General features: G+C 42.5%; 1 protein-coding gene across 1 annotated transcript in view; it reads left to right on the forward strand.

Annotated features, from left to right (window-relative positions):
* Positions 1-17,038, forward strand: part of LOC127001427 (uncharacterized) — a 94,925-nt gene that overhangs the window by 53,487 nt on the left and 24,400 nt on the right. The window contains 1 exon segment of the mRNA XM_050865955.1: positions 8,706-8,833. Within this exon segment, the coding sequence (XP_050721912.1) occupies positions 8,706-8,833 (128 nt within the window).

Here is a 17,038-nt window from a genome sequence, read left to right on the forward strand (position 1 = left end):
GAGAGAAAGGGAGAGAAGGGAAGGAGGCATTAGACAGAGGGAGAGAGAGAGGAGGAAAGGGATAAGTGAGGAGAGGGAGACACTGGAGAGAGGGAAAGGGAGGGAATGGAGGGTTAACTTTGAGGATAATAGATGGGGTTGAGGAGGAGGAGGAGGAGGAGGAGGAGGAAGGAAATGATGAGGAAATATGCCTAACACCTTTTACCCGGATGAAGAACTCCTCCCTCCTTCTTCTTCAGTGGTATTTATCTGCATTTTCTTCCTCCTCCTCCTCCTCCTCCTCCTTATCCTCTGCTTCTCTCATTCTTCCTCCCCGTCTCCTCATTCTTCTGCTCATTCCCCTACCACTAATTCTTCCCCTCCTCTCCTCCCCTTTCTCGTAATTTCCCTCTTAAACATCTCTCTTCTTTTTCTTCATCTTTTTCTTCTTCTTCTTCCTCCCCTGTTTTGGTATCGTTTCATTTCCATTTGTCTTTTTTCACTTTTTCTTTTTTCTTTTGTATTATTTTGTTTTGATTTCCATTTCTGTTTCGTACTTTTGTTTTCTTTTATTTTCTTCTTCCATGGCCTTTCTCTTTTACTTTTTTGCGCTTTCTTTCTTTTTTTTCATTTATTTAGATTGGTTACTTTTTTCTTTTCTTTTTTCCTAATTACATTTATTTAGGGGAGTTTTTTTATCTGTTCTCCCTCTTTTTACCCTTCTATGAGAGAGAGAGAGAGAGAGATGGTTATTAGTGTTTTTCTTAACTGCTTATTTCATTTCAAAAGTTATGGGAATGTAAATTTTCTCGACCCTTCATTTCCCCTTCCCTTCCCTTTCCTTTCCCTTCTTTTCCCTTCCTTCCTCCCTCTCGGTTCATAAACTCTCCTTCCTTTCCCTTCCCTTCCCTTTCCCTACCTTCCCTTCCTTTCCCTACCTTCCCTTCCCCTACTTTCCCTTTCCCTGCCTTCCCTTCCCTTCCCTTCCCTTCCCCTACCTTCCCTTCCCTTTCCTTCCTTTTTCTTCCCTTCCTTCCCTTCCTTTCGCTTCATTCCTTCTCCATATCCACATTCAATGCTTCCCTTTTCTTCCCTTATCTATGTCTTTTTTTCCTCCTCCTCCTCCTCCTCCTCCTCCTCGGCACACATTCTCGTCCCTGGTCCAAGATTGGTGTGCAGTAATGGACCGTCCCAGACTCTGTACAACACCCAGACTCTCATTCTGTCCAAGTTTAGCTCAGATTGTCCTCATTCCTTTTTCCTTCCTGTTCCTCCGCCTCCAGTACCTCCTTTTCCTTCTCCTCCTCCACCTTATTCTCTTTCTCTCCCTCCTCTACTTTCTTCTCCTTCTCGTCTTTCTTCTGTCCTCCTTCTCCAACTGTTTCTTGTCTTCCTCCTCCTCCTCCTACTCTTTCTTCTATCCTCTCCGTCCTTCAATTCTTCTTCATCTGCTTCTCTTCCTCTTTCTTCTCGTTTCTGGTTACTGCTCCTTCCTTTCTCCTGCTCCTTCTCTTCCTTCTTCGTCTCCTTTTCCTCCTCCTCCTCCTCCTTCTCCTGCTTCGCTTCCTCTCCTTCTTATCCTCGACCTCGAATTGAAACCATAATTAGCCTGAAGTTGTTTTTTTTGGTGTGGGGGGGATTGTTTTTAATGAAGGAATCTAGTTTTCTTTTTCTTTGTGTGGACTTGAGTTGTTGTTGTTGTTGTTGGTGGTGGTGGTGGTGGTGTTTTTAAATTCGTGAGTGTTAGGTTTGATTATTTTTTCTCTCTTTTCTCTCTGTTTTCTTTTTCTTTATATTATGACGCGTGAATAGGAATGAGTTGTTTCAAAATTCTTCGGACTTTGTTTCTTTTATTTGTTTGTTTGTTTGTTTTCTGCTTTGCTTTTTTTTCGTGGGATTTTTTGTTTTGTTTCTTTTTGTTTTGCCTTTTTTGTGTTTTAGTTTTAGTTTTTTTTTTTGTGTGTGTTATTTTTTGTGTGTTGTTGTTGTTTTGTTTTTTTCTGTGTGTGTGTTCGTGTGTGTGTGTTCGTGTGTGTGTGTGTGTGTGTGTGTGTGTGTGTGTGTGTGTGTGTGTGTGTGTGTGGTAATCAAGGGGCAACATTTTCATTCACGTTCCTAAAGTTTTATATTTCTTCTTTTCGGTTTTGCACAATCAGCGGCGGCGGCCTTGAATTCTTTCCTCTCTCTCTCTCTCTTTCTCTTTTCCTTTCACTTTTTCTTTTCCTTTTTCTTCCTTACAAACATTCTTCCGAGTTTTATTGGCTCACTTTGTATTCCTCACGCATCTTTATCACTTTATTCTCCTTTCTCTCTCTCTTTGCCTTCTTCATTTCCTTCGTCTTTCCTTTCTTTCTCTATCGTTTTTATTTTTCCTTCGTGTTTTTTTCTTTTTTTTCATTTTCTTTTATTTCTCTCGCATCTTTATCACTTTATTCTCCTTTCTCTCTCTCTTTGTCTTCTTCATTTCCTTCGTCTTTCCTTTCTTTCTCTATCGTTTTTATTTTTCCTTCGTGTTTTTTTCTTGTTTTCTTTTTTTTCATTTTCTTTTATTTCTCTCGCATCTTTATCACTTTATTCTCCTTTTCTCTCTCTTTGCCTTCTTCATTTCCTTCGTCTTTCCTTTCTTTCTCTATCGTTTTTATTTTTCCTTCGTGTTTTTTTCTTCTTTTTTTTCATTTTCTTTTATTTCTCTCGCATCTTTATCACTTTATTCTCCTTTTCTTCATTTCCTTCGTATTTCCTCCTTTCTTTCTTCTTTATGCCATTCCTTCGTCATCTTTTTCTTTATTTTATCCGTGTTTTCTTCCTATGCATTTTCTTTTTTATTTCCTTTGCATCATTTTTTTGCTTTACTTTACTTTCTCTGCCTTCTTCATTTCCTTCCTTCGGCTTTCCTCTTTTTGTCTCTCTTTTTTATACACTTCTTTCTCATGTTTTCTATTTTATTTTCTCTTTTTTCTTGTTCTTCTTGCATTTTTTTGTACTTCCCTTTCCATCTTTTTATTATTTTATCCTCCTTTCTCTGTTTTCTTTATTTCCTTCGTCTTTCCTCTTTTTCTCTCTCTTTTGTTCCTTCCTTTCGTCAATTTTTATCTCCTTTTTCTTCCTCTGCATTTTATTTTATTTCCTTTTCATCTTTTCTCCTTTTCATTTTTTTCTTCTTTCCTCTCTCAATCTATATATCTGTCTCTATCAAATCCGTCTGTCTACCAATCTATATCTATCTATATTTTTATCCATCTATCTATATCTTTCTCTTCATTTTTTTTGCCTCTTTTTCGCTGTTTTTCTCGATCTGTTTGTTTCTGTCTATCTATATCTATCTTTATTCATCTGTCTATCCATCCATCTATCTCTCCCTTCGTCTTTTTCCCGCCCCATTCATCGTAAATATTTTTCCTCTCATTTTCCGCTCTTCGTCTTCCCCCTCATGAGCGATTTTCTTCAGTTTATCGTCCGGGTCTCGTGTTGCTCTTCGCTCTCTCCCTCGTTTAGCGTCATGAGCGCAAAGTTTTCATTACGCCCGCGGGAGTTTTAAAATATGAAGCGAGGAAAGAAGGCGAAGGAGAGTGAAGAGAAGAGAAAGGAGAGGTTGGAGGAAAGAGTAGGTTAAGAGGAAGAAGTGTGGAGGAGGTGAAGAAGGAAAGAGAAAGAAAATGTGGCGGTGGATGTTCGTAGAGGAAAAGTAGGAGGAGAAACAGACACAAGAGAAGAGAAGAAAAGAGAAAAGAGTGCTTGGAAGAAAAGGTAAAGGAGAGGAGATGTGGAGGAGGTGATGGAGAATGAAGGAAAGAGACAGAACGGGTGAAGGTGGACGCTTGTAAAAGGGTAAAAGGAATGGTTGAAAAGGAGAAAATATAGAAAGACATCAAGAAAAGAGAGAGAGAAGAGAGGTAGAAGGAAAAGATAAAGAAGAAGCAGAAGAGATGTGGAGGTAGTGGAGGAAAGAGTAAGAAAGTGTGGAGGTGGATGCTTGTAAAGGAGAAGGAGAAGGAGGAGGAGGAGAACCAGGAGGAAAAAAATAAGCAAAATATGATGATGAAATGGAGGGAAGATATGGAGAGACGAACATGCCATGGTGTGTGTGTGTGTGTGTGTGTGTGTGTGTGTGTGTGTGTGTGTGTGTGTGTGTGTGTGTGTGTGTGTGTGTGTGTGTGTGCTGTGACAACCCTAAAAAAAATATAAAAAAATAAAAAGAGAGGAGAATACTGGTGTGTGGAGAGTAAATTAAGAACGAAAGGAGGGATGGAAGGAAGGAGAGGAGGGAGGGACAAGCCTTATATCAGTGTGACAAGTGTGTGTGTGTGTGTGTGTGTGTGTGTGTGTGTGTGTGTGTGTGTGTGTGCAGAGGGTCGAGTGTGAGGACGTGACGACCTGAATGTGAATTATGAATGGAAGGAAAGAAATGTAGCAAAGAAGAACAAGAAGGCGTGACTGTAAGAGGAAGAGAGAGAGAGAGAGAGAGAGAGAGAGAGAGAGAGAGAGAGAGAGTCATGTTAGTTGTTTCTGCTATGCTCCCATTTCACTATCCATATTAATAGGTAAAGGTCAGCTATTAATCATTATCTGTCTATTACCTGTCTATCTTACCTGCTTCTCATGCGTCAAAGAAGGAAGAAAAGAAGAAGCAGAAGCGGGAGAAACAAATACAAACGATGGAGAGAAAAAAGCAGGGTTGTCGATTTCTTTCTTTTACTTCCTTAATTAACAGGTAAAGGTAGACTACTAATCATTTCTTCACACCTGTCTGTCATGCGTAAAAGTCAGACACGAAGGAACCCAAACAATGAAAAAAAAGAGAAAAGAAAAATTTGCAGACTGCTTTTTCTTCCTACTCCGACTTGCAGGTAAAGATAGGCCCCTAATTACGTCTCCACACCTGTCTGTCATCCGTAAAAGTGGAACATGAGCAAAATAAAAGAGATATGACAAACAGAAAAGAGACAACGTTGCAAGATGGTCGACTGTTTTTTTTTCATTCTCTTCTTTTTATTTCTCTTTTTTTATTTCTCACTTCTCTGACAGATTGATTAAGACAGACTATTCATTTTACTTTCCCGCAAGCAACCTCTCTCTCTCATTCGTAAAAGTGGGATACGAACGAAGGTAGACAACACGCAAAATAAAAGAGATACATTTAAAAGAAAAGAGAACACTGGGAGACTGTCTATTGCTTTCTCTTTCTACTATTTCTAACTGGTAAAGATGGACTGGACTAACAATTACTTACCCACAAACTCTCTCTCCTTCGTAAAAGTCGGGCGTGAGCGAATCTACCCAACACGCTAAATAAAAGGGAAGTGACAGATTGCTTCCCTTCGTGTCAGTCGTGTCTCTTCATCGTCTTATTAGCAGGCGAAAAAGTGCGATAAGAAACACCATTACATCTGCCTCGCGTGCTGCAGTGTTGCCATGTCCCTTCCGTCCCTGAAATGAGGAGAGAGATGACGACGACTGCGCAAGTATGAACGAAGAATAACCAATAAGTCTGTATTTTATGTATTTTGGGTTTTTTCCCTTTCGTGTGTTGGCGTGTGTCGAGTTGCTTGCTGCGTTTTGGTAACAGGGTAAAGAAAGAACAATATATTCCCTTCCCGGTGTTATTTTAAAGGGGAAAATGTGTCGACCAGCGTTAAACCAAAAACTAAACACAAAACAGATGACCTCATTCCGGTTTCCTTCGTGTTCATTTGTGTATTAATGAATAGAGAAAACAATGAAAAGAACAAATGTGTAATGTGTATGTGTGAACGAATGTATAATTATGTGTAAAAAGATGAAGAGGAAAACATGTGCCGAGCGTTAAATAAATAAAAAAATGTGAAAGATAACCTCATTCCATTTTCTTTCATGTTGATTTGTGTATTAATAGCCAAAGAAAACGCAGAAGGGAACAAATGTGTGATGTTTGTGTGTGTGTGTGTGTGTGTGTGTGTGTGTGTGTGTGTGTGTGAGCGAATGTGTGACTTATGTGAAATAACTAAACAAGAAAACAAGTGGAAAAACAGTTAAAAGTCATAATAAAAGAGATAATCCCATTCCAGTTTTCTTTATGTTTATTTCTGTATTATATAACAACTAAAAAGACGTTAAAAAAAACTTGAAAAAAATAAAAGGAAATCACTGAAGCCGCTAAAAAGAACGTAGAAAAAAAAGAACTTGAAAAAAAAAAAAATCAATGAAGCCACGAACATTAAAATCATAAAGAAGAAGAGATTAGCCTAGTAATTCCCCCTTCACGCTCAGCTATATCTTGCTTTACCTCACTTATTAATAGCCAAACCGAGCCAAAAAAACAGCTATACTAAAAAAAAACTAATATGATTTTTCCGTCCCTTTAATACCACCAAAAAAAATCTATACATGCAGACTCTGGAGGCGAGGAAGAAGGGTAGGAAAAAAGGCGGGGACTCTTAGCGGTTTGAGGGTAAGGGGAAATTGCACATCGGCAGTCGCAGGAAATATAGAGGGAGGGTAAAATATGGGCGCGGGGGATGCAGGGAAATGGGGAGGGGCGAGGGAGGAAGCGTGCGAAACTAAAAGGAAATTACTCAAGCCGTCGAAAGGGAAGCGATGCCGTGGAGGAGGAGGAGGAGGAGAAGGAGAGGAAGAGGAAGAAAGGGAAGGAATGGAGGATGAGCAACGAATAGTGTAGAAGAGGTAAGCGTCGAAGAAAGAGAGGAAAGCGAAGAAGAAAAAGATGAGGGAGAAGGGAAGGAATGGAGAATGAGCAACTGGAATGGTAGGATGAGGACGAAGAGGAAGAGGATAAAGTCGAACTCGAAGAAGAAGAAGAAGGGAAAGGGACGGAGGAGAAGCTGCAGGAACTGTAAAAACAAGGACGAAGACGAAGTGGATAAACTCGAAGTCGAAGAAGATGTAAAAGAAGAAGAGAAAGAAAAAAAAGTTTGTAAAAAGAAGAGAATACCAGGAAGACGAAACCAAGTATGAAGAGGAGAAAGAGAAAGAGTAGAAGGAGGAGGAGAAGGAGAAGGAAGGAACGGAGAATCGACAATCACGAACGAACGAAGAAGTGGAGAACCGACATTAACGAAGACATGGATGGAAGGAGAGAGAGAAAGAGGAAAGAGAATGGAAGGAAAGACTGGGATAGCTAAAGGAGGGAGGGAGGGAAACAGAGAAAGGTAGGGAGGGAGAGAAGTCCGATAGGCAGAAAGTGGAGAAATGGAGAGCTGGGAGAAAAGGAAAGAAAGCTACGTAGGCAAAGACAAAAAGAAAGAGATTGACTAACAGACAGGGAGAGAGGGAGGACAGAGGCAAAGAGGAAGTACAAAGAGGAAGGGAAAAGAGTGCTTGGTGAGTACCTATGAAGCAATAGAAAAAGAGAAAGATGAAATACAAAAAGAGGATGGAAAAGCAACTGACCAACGGGCATAAAAGATAAAAGTAGTGGACGAAAAGGAGGAAATAAAGAGAAACAGAAGGAGGAAAGGAAAAACTCAAAATAGAAAGGAGAAGAAAGAGTTAACTGGCGAACAGGAATAGAGGGAGAGAGAGAAAGAATGAAGGAAGTAAGAACGATCGAACTGGCGCTTGGAGGAAAGAAAGAGGAGGAGGAAGGAAGCGAAAAGAGAGAAGAAGGAGAATAGAGGAAAGGAAGAGGAGGAGAAGAGAAGGATGAAGAAACAATAGAATAACAAGCATAGAGGATAAAAGGAGTGGATGTAAAAGAGAAAAGAATGAAAGAAGAAAATAAATAAAGAAAAAAAGAAAGGAAAAAAAAAAAAAAAAAAAAAAAAAAAAGAGAGAGAGAGAGAGAGAGAGAGAGGAATATCTGGGAGAGGGAGGGGAAGAAGGAAGAGGAGAAGGCAGTGGAGGTTTTGTTGCAAATTCGACTTAAACCAATATTGTGTGGGAGGAAGAAAGTGAAACAGCAAAGGCAGAGACTCGGGTTGCCTCCTCCTCCTCCTCCTCCTCCTCCAATTCCCTCGTTTCTCTCCTCCATTTCCTTCTTTCCTCCTCCTCCACAAGCCACTTCCCTTTTACCTTCTCTCCCTCGCTTGCTCGCTTTCTTCTCTCCCTTCGTGATGTTTACTCCGTCCTCTCCCTTTCTTCTTCCTTAATCTTCTCTCCCTCTTCTCCCTCTTTCTCTCCTTCCCTTAGATCTCCTTTGCATGCTTCCCTTCAATTTGTCCAGTTTCCCTTCCTGGTCCTCATTTCTCTCCTCTCCTACTAATTTCCCTTCTTTCCCCCGCTTTCTCTTTCTCTCCCCCTTCTAGTTCTCGTTTCTCTTCTTCCTGTTCGTTTCCCTTTCTCTCTTCTTCCTTCTTTCTCGTCCTGTCTCCATTATTGCTGTTTCTGTTCCTTTTTTTCTTCTTTTCTCTTCTTTTACCTTTTTTCTTTTTATTCTCTCAAACTGATTTCTCTTCTTTCTCTTTCTCTTTTCCCCTTTCTATTCCTCGTTTCTCTCCTTCCCATTAATTTCCATTCTTTATTTCCTCTCTTCTGCCTGTTTTCTTTCTTCCTATTTCTGTTGCTTCCCCTTCTAGTCTTCGTTTCTCTTCTTCACATTCATTTCCCGTCCTCTCTTCTTCCTTCTTCTCCTCCTGTCTCATTATCACTGTTTCTTTCTTTCCCTTTTCCTTTCCTTTCACTTTTACCTTCTCTCACTTCATCTTCGAAAGCTAACCCTCCTTCCCTCCTTCCTTTCTTTCCCTTCCCTCGCCTCCGTCTCTGAAATCCTCACAAGTGTCTTTCTCCCACAGGAACAGTTGTCTCTCTGCCTGGACCAAGCTCAAGATGTCCCCGATGTACGGTTGCATCTGTCCCAACGATCGACAGAAACGCAGGTGTGAGAAGATCTTTAGGAGAGTTCATAAGAATCCCTGCGTGGGTGAGTAGCCATCCTTAACCTACCTACCTCCTCCTGTCCCTTCCTGTATCCTTCCTCCTTATCCCCCTTAATCCTACTCCTTACTTTCCTTCCTTCTTGCCCTATACGCTCCTGATCTTATCCCCCTTCTCTCACTATCATTTGTCTCCTTCATGTGACCTTTCAATGCCATTTCTTTTCCCTTATTATACCTCAAGATTCATTGCAGATCTGATTCTTGGTTTCAAACACTTCTTTTTTAATTGTTCCTTTTCCTTCTATGTTTCTGGACCACCCCTCCGTCTCCTACTCCATGTGTCCCATCTTCTCATTTCATCCTCTTTCCCTTCTTATCTCTTTTCATTAACCTGTTCCCTTCCTACTGTGTTTCTGGGACCTCACTCAGTCATCCCTGTTCTTGTATTCTGCCTTATTATCATTCTCTTCCCTTTCTTACCTCTCTTTCACCTCTCACTTGTCATCATCAGCCATATCCAACCTTTTTGTCTCCTATTCTTTCTCTGGCCTTACCTTCCTGCCTCTGTAATACCGCCTTCTTCCTTATGTTCTAACCTTACATTCTGCATAAGCCTTCTCTAGTCCTCCTCGTTCCTCCCTCTTTAAGTTCCTGCCCTCTACCAGTCCACTATTTAAACTCTTCCCATTCGTAACCAAAGTCCCCAGTCTCTAGTTAGTATTCCCAAGTTTCCCAGTCTCATTTTTGTCATCCCCATGTTCACCATTCTCATTTTCGTTATCCCTGGTTCATATTCTCGTGTTCATGTCATCCTGCTAATCATGTCGACATCATCCCCAGCCCAGTCCATATTCAGAAATCATCCCCATATGTTTGTTTTTTTCCTTCCCTCATCATCCTCCCTTCCGCATCCCTTCACATTTCTCTTTAAAATTTTCTGCGGATGCCCAACCCACATGCCACCACCACCACCACCACAACCACCACCACCACCACATTCAGTTATATTATTACCTCGCTCACCACCATTTATACTATTTTCTACCCTTCACTACCGCCATCATCACCACTATCACCATCACCACCTCTACACCATCATCTCCCAGCTTTAGTTTCCTAGCTCGACCATCTCCTCCTCCTCCTCCTCCTCCTTTTTCCTCCTTACTCTAAATCCTAAAACTTAAGTCCATAGTCTGCTACTTTCTCTTCATTCTCTCTATCTTCCTCCTCTCGCTCTCCTTTTCCTTTTTCCTCCATTCCGAAATTTCCTCCTCCTCCTTCACCTCCTTGTCCCCTTCTTCCATTTCTTCACAATTTCCTCGTCTTCTCTATCTTGCTTTTTCTTCCATTATTATCACTAAGTCTTTTATCTCTCCGTTGTTTCCTCGCCAAATCGCCCTCGTATTATTTTTAGTAGCAATTTCTTTATTTTTTCATAGTATTCCTTATTTTCTCGTCGTCGCAGAGAGCACATTTTCGCTTTTCATTTGTTTCTTACTTTTTATTTTTCATTTTTCATTTTTTCTGTCATCGAAGGGAACACTTTTATTTTTCATTTTTATTTCTCCATTTTTTTTTTCGAAGATGACATTCTCTCTCTCTCTCTCTCTCTCTCTCTCTCTCTCTCTCTCTCTCTCTCTCTCTCTCTCTCTCTCTCTCTCTCTCTCTCTCTCTCTCTCTCTCTCTCTCTCTCTCTCTCTCTCTCTCTCTCTCTCTCCTTACTCTAAATCCTAAAACTTAAGTCCATAGTCTGCTACTTTTTCCTCATTCCCTAAATCTTCCTCCTCTCCAAGTTCCCCAATCTCATACTCACCACCACCACCAACAACAACAACAACAACATCACCACCACCTCCACCACCACCACCAAGCAGTTTCTACCCACTCCGCACTACCATATATCACCTTCCCCTTAGCCCCCACTGCGCCACAACACCAACAAACAGTAACGCAACCACGAGCATTCAGGCAAATCTGCAGCAACACCACCACCGCCACCGCGCCTAGTATCACCACTCCAACCAGTACCACCACAATTGTTTCGACCTCTGCAGTATTACCAGCACCACCAGCACCATCACCAATATAACCTTCTTTCATCACTGTCTAAATCTTACACTATTTTTCTACGTTATCATCATCATCATCATCGTCTTTCCACTTAACTATCATCGTATCTTTGGTTATTTTTTATTTGTATCACTATAAAGAATTTCCTCACTTAACACACACACACACACACACACACACACACACACACACACACACACACAAGGGCGTTCTGAGCCATGCGGAAAAGCAAAAAATGGCTAACATCCCTCCATCTCACCCTCCACCTCTCCCCTCCCTTCTCTCCTCCATCCCTTCCTCCCTTCCTCAGCTCCTTCTCTCCCTTCACATTCTCATTATCCTCCCTTGAATTTTTGGTGAGTCCTGACAGTCTTCATCGACCTCCGTTTTAGCGAATCTTCTGATCTTTAAATATTCTTCATCCTTCCTTTTAATATTCACAGCTCTTCTTTCCTTATACGTTCTTCAGTTAAGCCGCGGGTATTGTTCACGTGGTTAATAGTCGTGGTTTGACTCGTGATAATCGCCTATTTAATTGCCTTTCCATCAGCGGGTTCCGTCCACTTAAATAGTCTTGGTTTAATTCCTGATATTCGAGAGTGTAAATCCCTTCATCCGCTTGTCCTATCTACCTTATACTCGTGGTTTAACTTGTGATATTCGCCTTTCTAATTCCCTTTTCCCCCCGCGGATTCTATTCATTTAATACTCGTGGTTTAACTCCTGATAATCGCTCCTCATATTTCCTTCATCGCCGGGTCTTGTCTAACTTTTGATATTCGCTTTTCTCCCCCATCCCACGGCACGTCATGTCCACTTATTTGGGGTTTAGACTCGTATTATAAAACATTTCGCCGCCCAAGAACACAAATTTATCAAGGCTTTCTTAGGAGTTGTGGGCATTTCCAGGAGTAGTTTTATGGCCCTGGTGGTAGTGTGACCCTTCCCCTGTACCATGAGCCTAAAGAAACACTCATGAGAACCCGATTGACCCCCTCTTTGACCTTTAGAAATAGCTGATGTGAGAAGGGAAAGTGTCTTAAAATACCGACCTGATCAGACTCGTAGTACCAAACGTTTCAGGCTCTTGTTACGAACGTTTTGGGAGGCCACTGAGGAGATACGTTTGGTTGTCATGAGTGTTTTTTACCGTTCATGGCGCAAGAGCCTTACAAAACTACCGCTAGGCTCAAGAAACGACCCATGGAAACCCCTATAACTTCTGCGAGAGCCTTTTTTAACAGATGGACTAAGGTGTTGAAGAAATTGATGATCTGGGCTTTAACCTCTTGCTACCCCCGATCGAACCCTTGATACTCACTACTCTGATCCTCTGTCCCCGTTACTTCTCTCTGCTCTTTGACGCTCCCTTGCTACTCTGACCCTTCACATCCGCGGGTCCTGTCCCCCTTATACTCACGGGGCAGGGCGGGGCGTTGGCAGTGTTGTCGCTAATCCCGCGCGTCGGCAATGAAGCGTCTCATTTAAGCCCCTTCGCCAGTTTATACCCGGCGCGCAGCTTAAAAATGAGCCGCGTAAAAATACTCCCGGAATTCCAGCACCTGCGTCTCCTCGTATGTAAACAGTAATGGCGGCGACCGTGACGTAGGCAAGAGAAGGAGGAGGAGAGAGAGAGAGAGGGAAAGAGGAGGATAGAGGGAGAGGAAAGAAGGAAAAAGGATAGAGGGAAAGAATAAGGGTTTGGATGAAGGGTTTGAGGGAGAGAAGGGAAAAAGAATGAGGAGTAGGAGAGAGAGAGGAGGAAAGAAGAGGACAGAGGAAGAGAAAAGGAGAGAGGAAGGAGGAAAGAGAAAGATGGAGGGAGAGAAAAAGCATTGGATGAAGGGTTTGAGGGATAGAGAAGAAAATGAAAGGGTAGAGAAGTAGGGGAGAGGAGAGGAATGGAGAGAGATTTCCTCCTCTTCCGCTTTACATCTCGGTTTTCCTCCTCATTTTCCTCCTCCCCTCCTTGATTTCCTCCTCTTCCTCTCTTCTTGTTTCCTGCCTCCTTACATTTTACTTTCCTTTCTCCTCTTTCGTCTCCTTCGTTTTCTTCTTTCTCCTTTTTTTCATCCTTTTTTATTCTTTTCTCTTCTAATCTTCTATTTTTTCTCTTTCTTTTTTTTCTTACCCTCTCTGCACGCGTCACATTTTTCTGCTTTTCTTTCTCCGTTTTTTTTCATCTTTTCCCTCTTTTTTTTTCTTGCCTAATTTTTTCCCTCTTCTCCTTCTTTTCTTCCTTTTCCTTCTCCTCCTCTTTCTGCTTTTCCTTCTGATCTTTCGTTTTCTTCTTCCATTTCTTTCGCCTGTTCTTTTTATCTTGCCTTATTCTTTCCCTCTTCCTCTTCCTCCTTCTTCTCTTCCTTCTCCTTCTCCTCTTCCAGTTTTCTTCTCTTCTTTCTCTCTCTTTACTTTATTTCCTTCTCTTCCCACGCATCGCCTTTTCTTCTTTTCTCTCCCTACTCTTTTTTTCTTCTTTTGCTTCCTTCCCTCTTGTTTTTCTCCATTTCTTTTTATCTCTTCCTCATCCTTCTTCTCCTCTTCTTCCTCTTCCTTCTTCTCCTCTTCTTCCTCTTCCTTCTCCTCCTCTTTCTGATCCTTCTCGCTTTCTTCGTCCATTTCCTCCACCTCCTCCTCCATTTCCGCCGCCTCCTTTCAACTCGTGTTTGCCTGTCCTTCATTTTCTTTTATTTCCTCAGTATTCTAGTTATCATGCTGCCTCTCCTCCTCTCCTCCGTGCCCTCTACTTCCCCACCTCCTCCTACTGCTTTCCTCCTCCTCCTCTTCTTCCTCTTCCTCTTAGTATACCTCCTCTTTATCCAGCATCCCCTTTCTACTTCTCCCCTTCGTGTCCTTCTCGCCCCATCCTCTTCTACACCTCCCTCCTTTCTTCTTCGGACAGAAAAAGAAGGACCTTGTCATTTTCCTGTAGCTTTGAGCCGTTCGCATCGACTCGAATACGTTCTGATGCTTTGCGCGGCTCGACAAATAGAAAAAAGAAAGCGTTCAAAGAAGAGGAGATAGGAGAGAACACAAGTGGGTGAAGGAGGAAAAAGAGAGATGAGAGTAAAGAATGGAATGGAGAATAGAGATGAATAAAGAGAAGGAGAGAAGAAGGAGGAGGAGGAAGAAGAGAACAGAGCAGGTGAAAGAAAGAAGAGAATTGAAGGAGGTTGGAGAGAGAGAGAGAGAGAGAGAGAGAGAGAGAGAGAGAGAGAGAGAGAGAGAGAGAGAGAGAGAGAGAGAGAGAGAGAGATGAGAGTGAAAATAATGGGATGGAGAAATGAGATAAATAAAGAGAGAGAGAAAGAGAGGAGGAAGAAGTAGAGAACAGAAATGGATGAGAGAAATCTGGAGAAAGAGAGAGACAAAAGTAAAACCTCACCCACTTCTTTCACCCCCCACTTCCGTTCTCCACTCATTCATCCACCCATCCACTCAGTCATCCACCAGACTCATCCACTTTTATTCACCTTACCATTAACTCATTCCTTCTTCACTCACCCATATCTTCAACCCTACCTTTCCTCCCTCCACCCATTCATCCACCCATCCACTTAGCCATCCACCAGACCCATCCAGTTATTATCTCATTCCCTCTTAACTCATCCACCTCTTCAACCCTACCTTTCCTCTCTACACCCATTCATCCACACATCCACTAAGCCATCCACTCGACTCATCCACTCCGTTTATCCCTCTAACTTCCATCTAACCTTCCTAAGCCACTCATTTCATCTACCTTTCATCCACCTGTTTTTCTACCCCGCTCCTCCACCTCACACAACTTTTCCACTCTCCACCCAATCATCCACCCATCCACCCAACCATCCACTCTTTGTTTGTCCCTCCCTCCTTTACTGAACCTTCCTAAGCCACTCATTTCGTCTTCTTTTTATCACCCATTCATCCACCCAACCATCCATCCTTTGTTTGTCCCTCCCTCCTTTACTGAACCTTCCTAAGCCACTCATTTCATCTTCCTTTTATCCTCATATTTTTCTGCGCCGTCCCCTCTCCGCCGTCCCCCTCCGCCGCGTCCATTCCCTCCACCTCATCCCCAATGCGTCCACGACCACAGCGCCCCGCGGAGCTCACGGCCGGCCAGCAAAACACCGCCGCTGGAGCCCCATGATCTTAAAAGGCCCAGATTGGTAGGCAGGAAACGAGGAGGAGCGGAAGGAGTAGAAGCAGGAGGGGAAGCAGGAGAGAAAAAGGGAGACAGGATGAGTATGAGGAAGAGGAAGAGGTGGATACGGAGGAATAGGCGAGAGGAAGCAGTAGGAAGGAATGGAAGAATGGGAAGGAGAAGAGGAGGAAGAGAAATAAGGAGAAAAAGGGAGGCAAGGGGACTAAACGTATAAGGAAGAGGAAAAAGAAGGTTGATAAAGAGGAATAGGCGAGAGGAAGCAGTAGGAAGGAATGGAGGAATGGGGAAGGAGAGGAGGAGGAAGAGAAATAAGCAGAAAAAAGGGAAGCAAGGGGACTAGAAGAAGTATAAGGAAGAGGAAAAGGAGGTGGATGAGGAGGAATAGGAAGAAAGACAAGAGAGAGGAAGAAGAAAAAGCAGAAATAGGAGGAGCAGGAGGAGAAAGAGGAGAGGAACAGGACGAAAAGCTGGAGAATTAGGAAGAAGAGAAGGAGGGATGAGGAGAGAATGAAGATAGTAATGAAGGGTTGTGAAAGGGAGGAGAAGGTTGAGAAAGATAGGAAAGGGTAAGAGAGAGAGAGAGAATGACAGAAACTTGAGAACACAAAGATAAGGAAAGGGAAAACGAAGAAGGGAAAAGAAGGAGAGATAGAAACAAAAGGACGCAGAGAGAAAAACGAAAGAGAAGTAAAGAACTGAAGGCAAATTTTGAAACGCAGTGAAGAAAGAGGCAGTAAACAATGGCACATACTTCAACGGAGCCATTGCAGACGATGGCGAAAAAAGGGGAAAAAGAAAAAGAGGAAAAAGGAAAACACTGACGCTAGAAAAGGAGGACAAACAGAAAACTTGGACTCAAAAACCTAAAGAGAGCAACAAAGACGGCAATTTCCTTCCTGTATTGCGTCGGGGATTTTGTCTTTCATCAGAAGTAGTTACTGAAGAAAGTGCAGGATTAGAACAGGAGGAGGAGGAGGAAGAGGAAGAGGGAGAGCGAGAGGAGGAGGAGAAGGCAGAGGCGGAGGCGGGGGCGTAGGAGGGAAAGGGAGAGGGAGATCGAGAGGAGGAGGAGGAAGACCAAAAGGAGGAGAACCAGAAAGAAAATGTGGAGGAGAATAGGAGAGAGAAAGAAATAGAAGAGGAAAGAAAAATAGGAGGAAAAGTATTATAACGAAGATGAGGTGCATGAAGGAGTAGGAGAAGAGAGAGGAAAAAAGAAAGAAAGAAAGGGAATAGAAGGAGAGGTAAGGTAAAGGAATAGATGAGATAGAGAAAGAGAGAGACAAGACCTGGGGGTTGTGTGGGAAGAAAAGTGACCTTGGGAAACCTGAAGGCGTTTAAGGACCTTGAATGCTCCTGGAAGCGGAAGCCATTCTTAGAAAGCCTCAGAAAAACATGAGATAGGATCGAGTGGGAGGGAGGGAGGGAGAAGGAAGATTAAGAAGAAGCGGCCATAAGCATATTCTAAGCTCCCATTATTGAAGTTGTTTTCTTGATGGAGTATTTAGCGAACGTGGATGTGGGAGGAGATGGGATGCTCTGGGAATCATTTATAGGAAAACCGTTAGGAAGTTATGAGATGAGCGCAAGCACATTCCTTTAGTGGTTCTCTGATCTGGATGGCGTTATAAGCAAACGTATTATAAAAGAACATAGAAAATACTCAGGAGGGGGAAGCTATTCTTGGAGAGCTGATTGAAGCCTTATAGTGAGTCTTAAAGAGGTTAACAGGAGAGTAAAAGCATATTCTGGTGTTGGTATGCAAAGAGGAACTCTCAAGCATATGCAAATGTTGTGGGATGACGTTGAGTACTCTTGGCAATGGGAAAGCAGTGTTTGAGAAGTCTCTGGAAGTCTTTGGGTCGATCCAGAGGAGATTCAGAGGAGGGTACAAGGACATTCTAATCTCTCTTTACTGGTGTTGATGATATTGGAACCCTTCAGGGAATGCAAACATGACATTGAATACTCTTAGCAGTTTGGGAGAAGTCTCTGGAAGTCTATTAGCCGATCCAGAGTAGATTAGAGG

This window comes from Eriocheir sinensis, chromosome 21 (assembly GCF_024679095.1).
Source record: "Eriocheir sinensis breed Jianghai 21 chromosome 21, ASM2467909v1, whole genome shotgun sequence".
Taxonomy (NCBI): Eukaryota; Metazoa; Arthropoda; class Malacostraca; order Decapoda; family Varunidae; genus Eriocheir; species Eriocheir sinensis.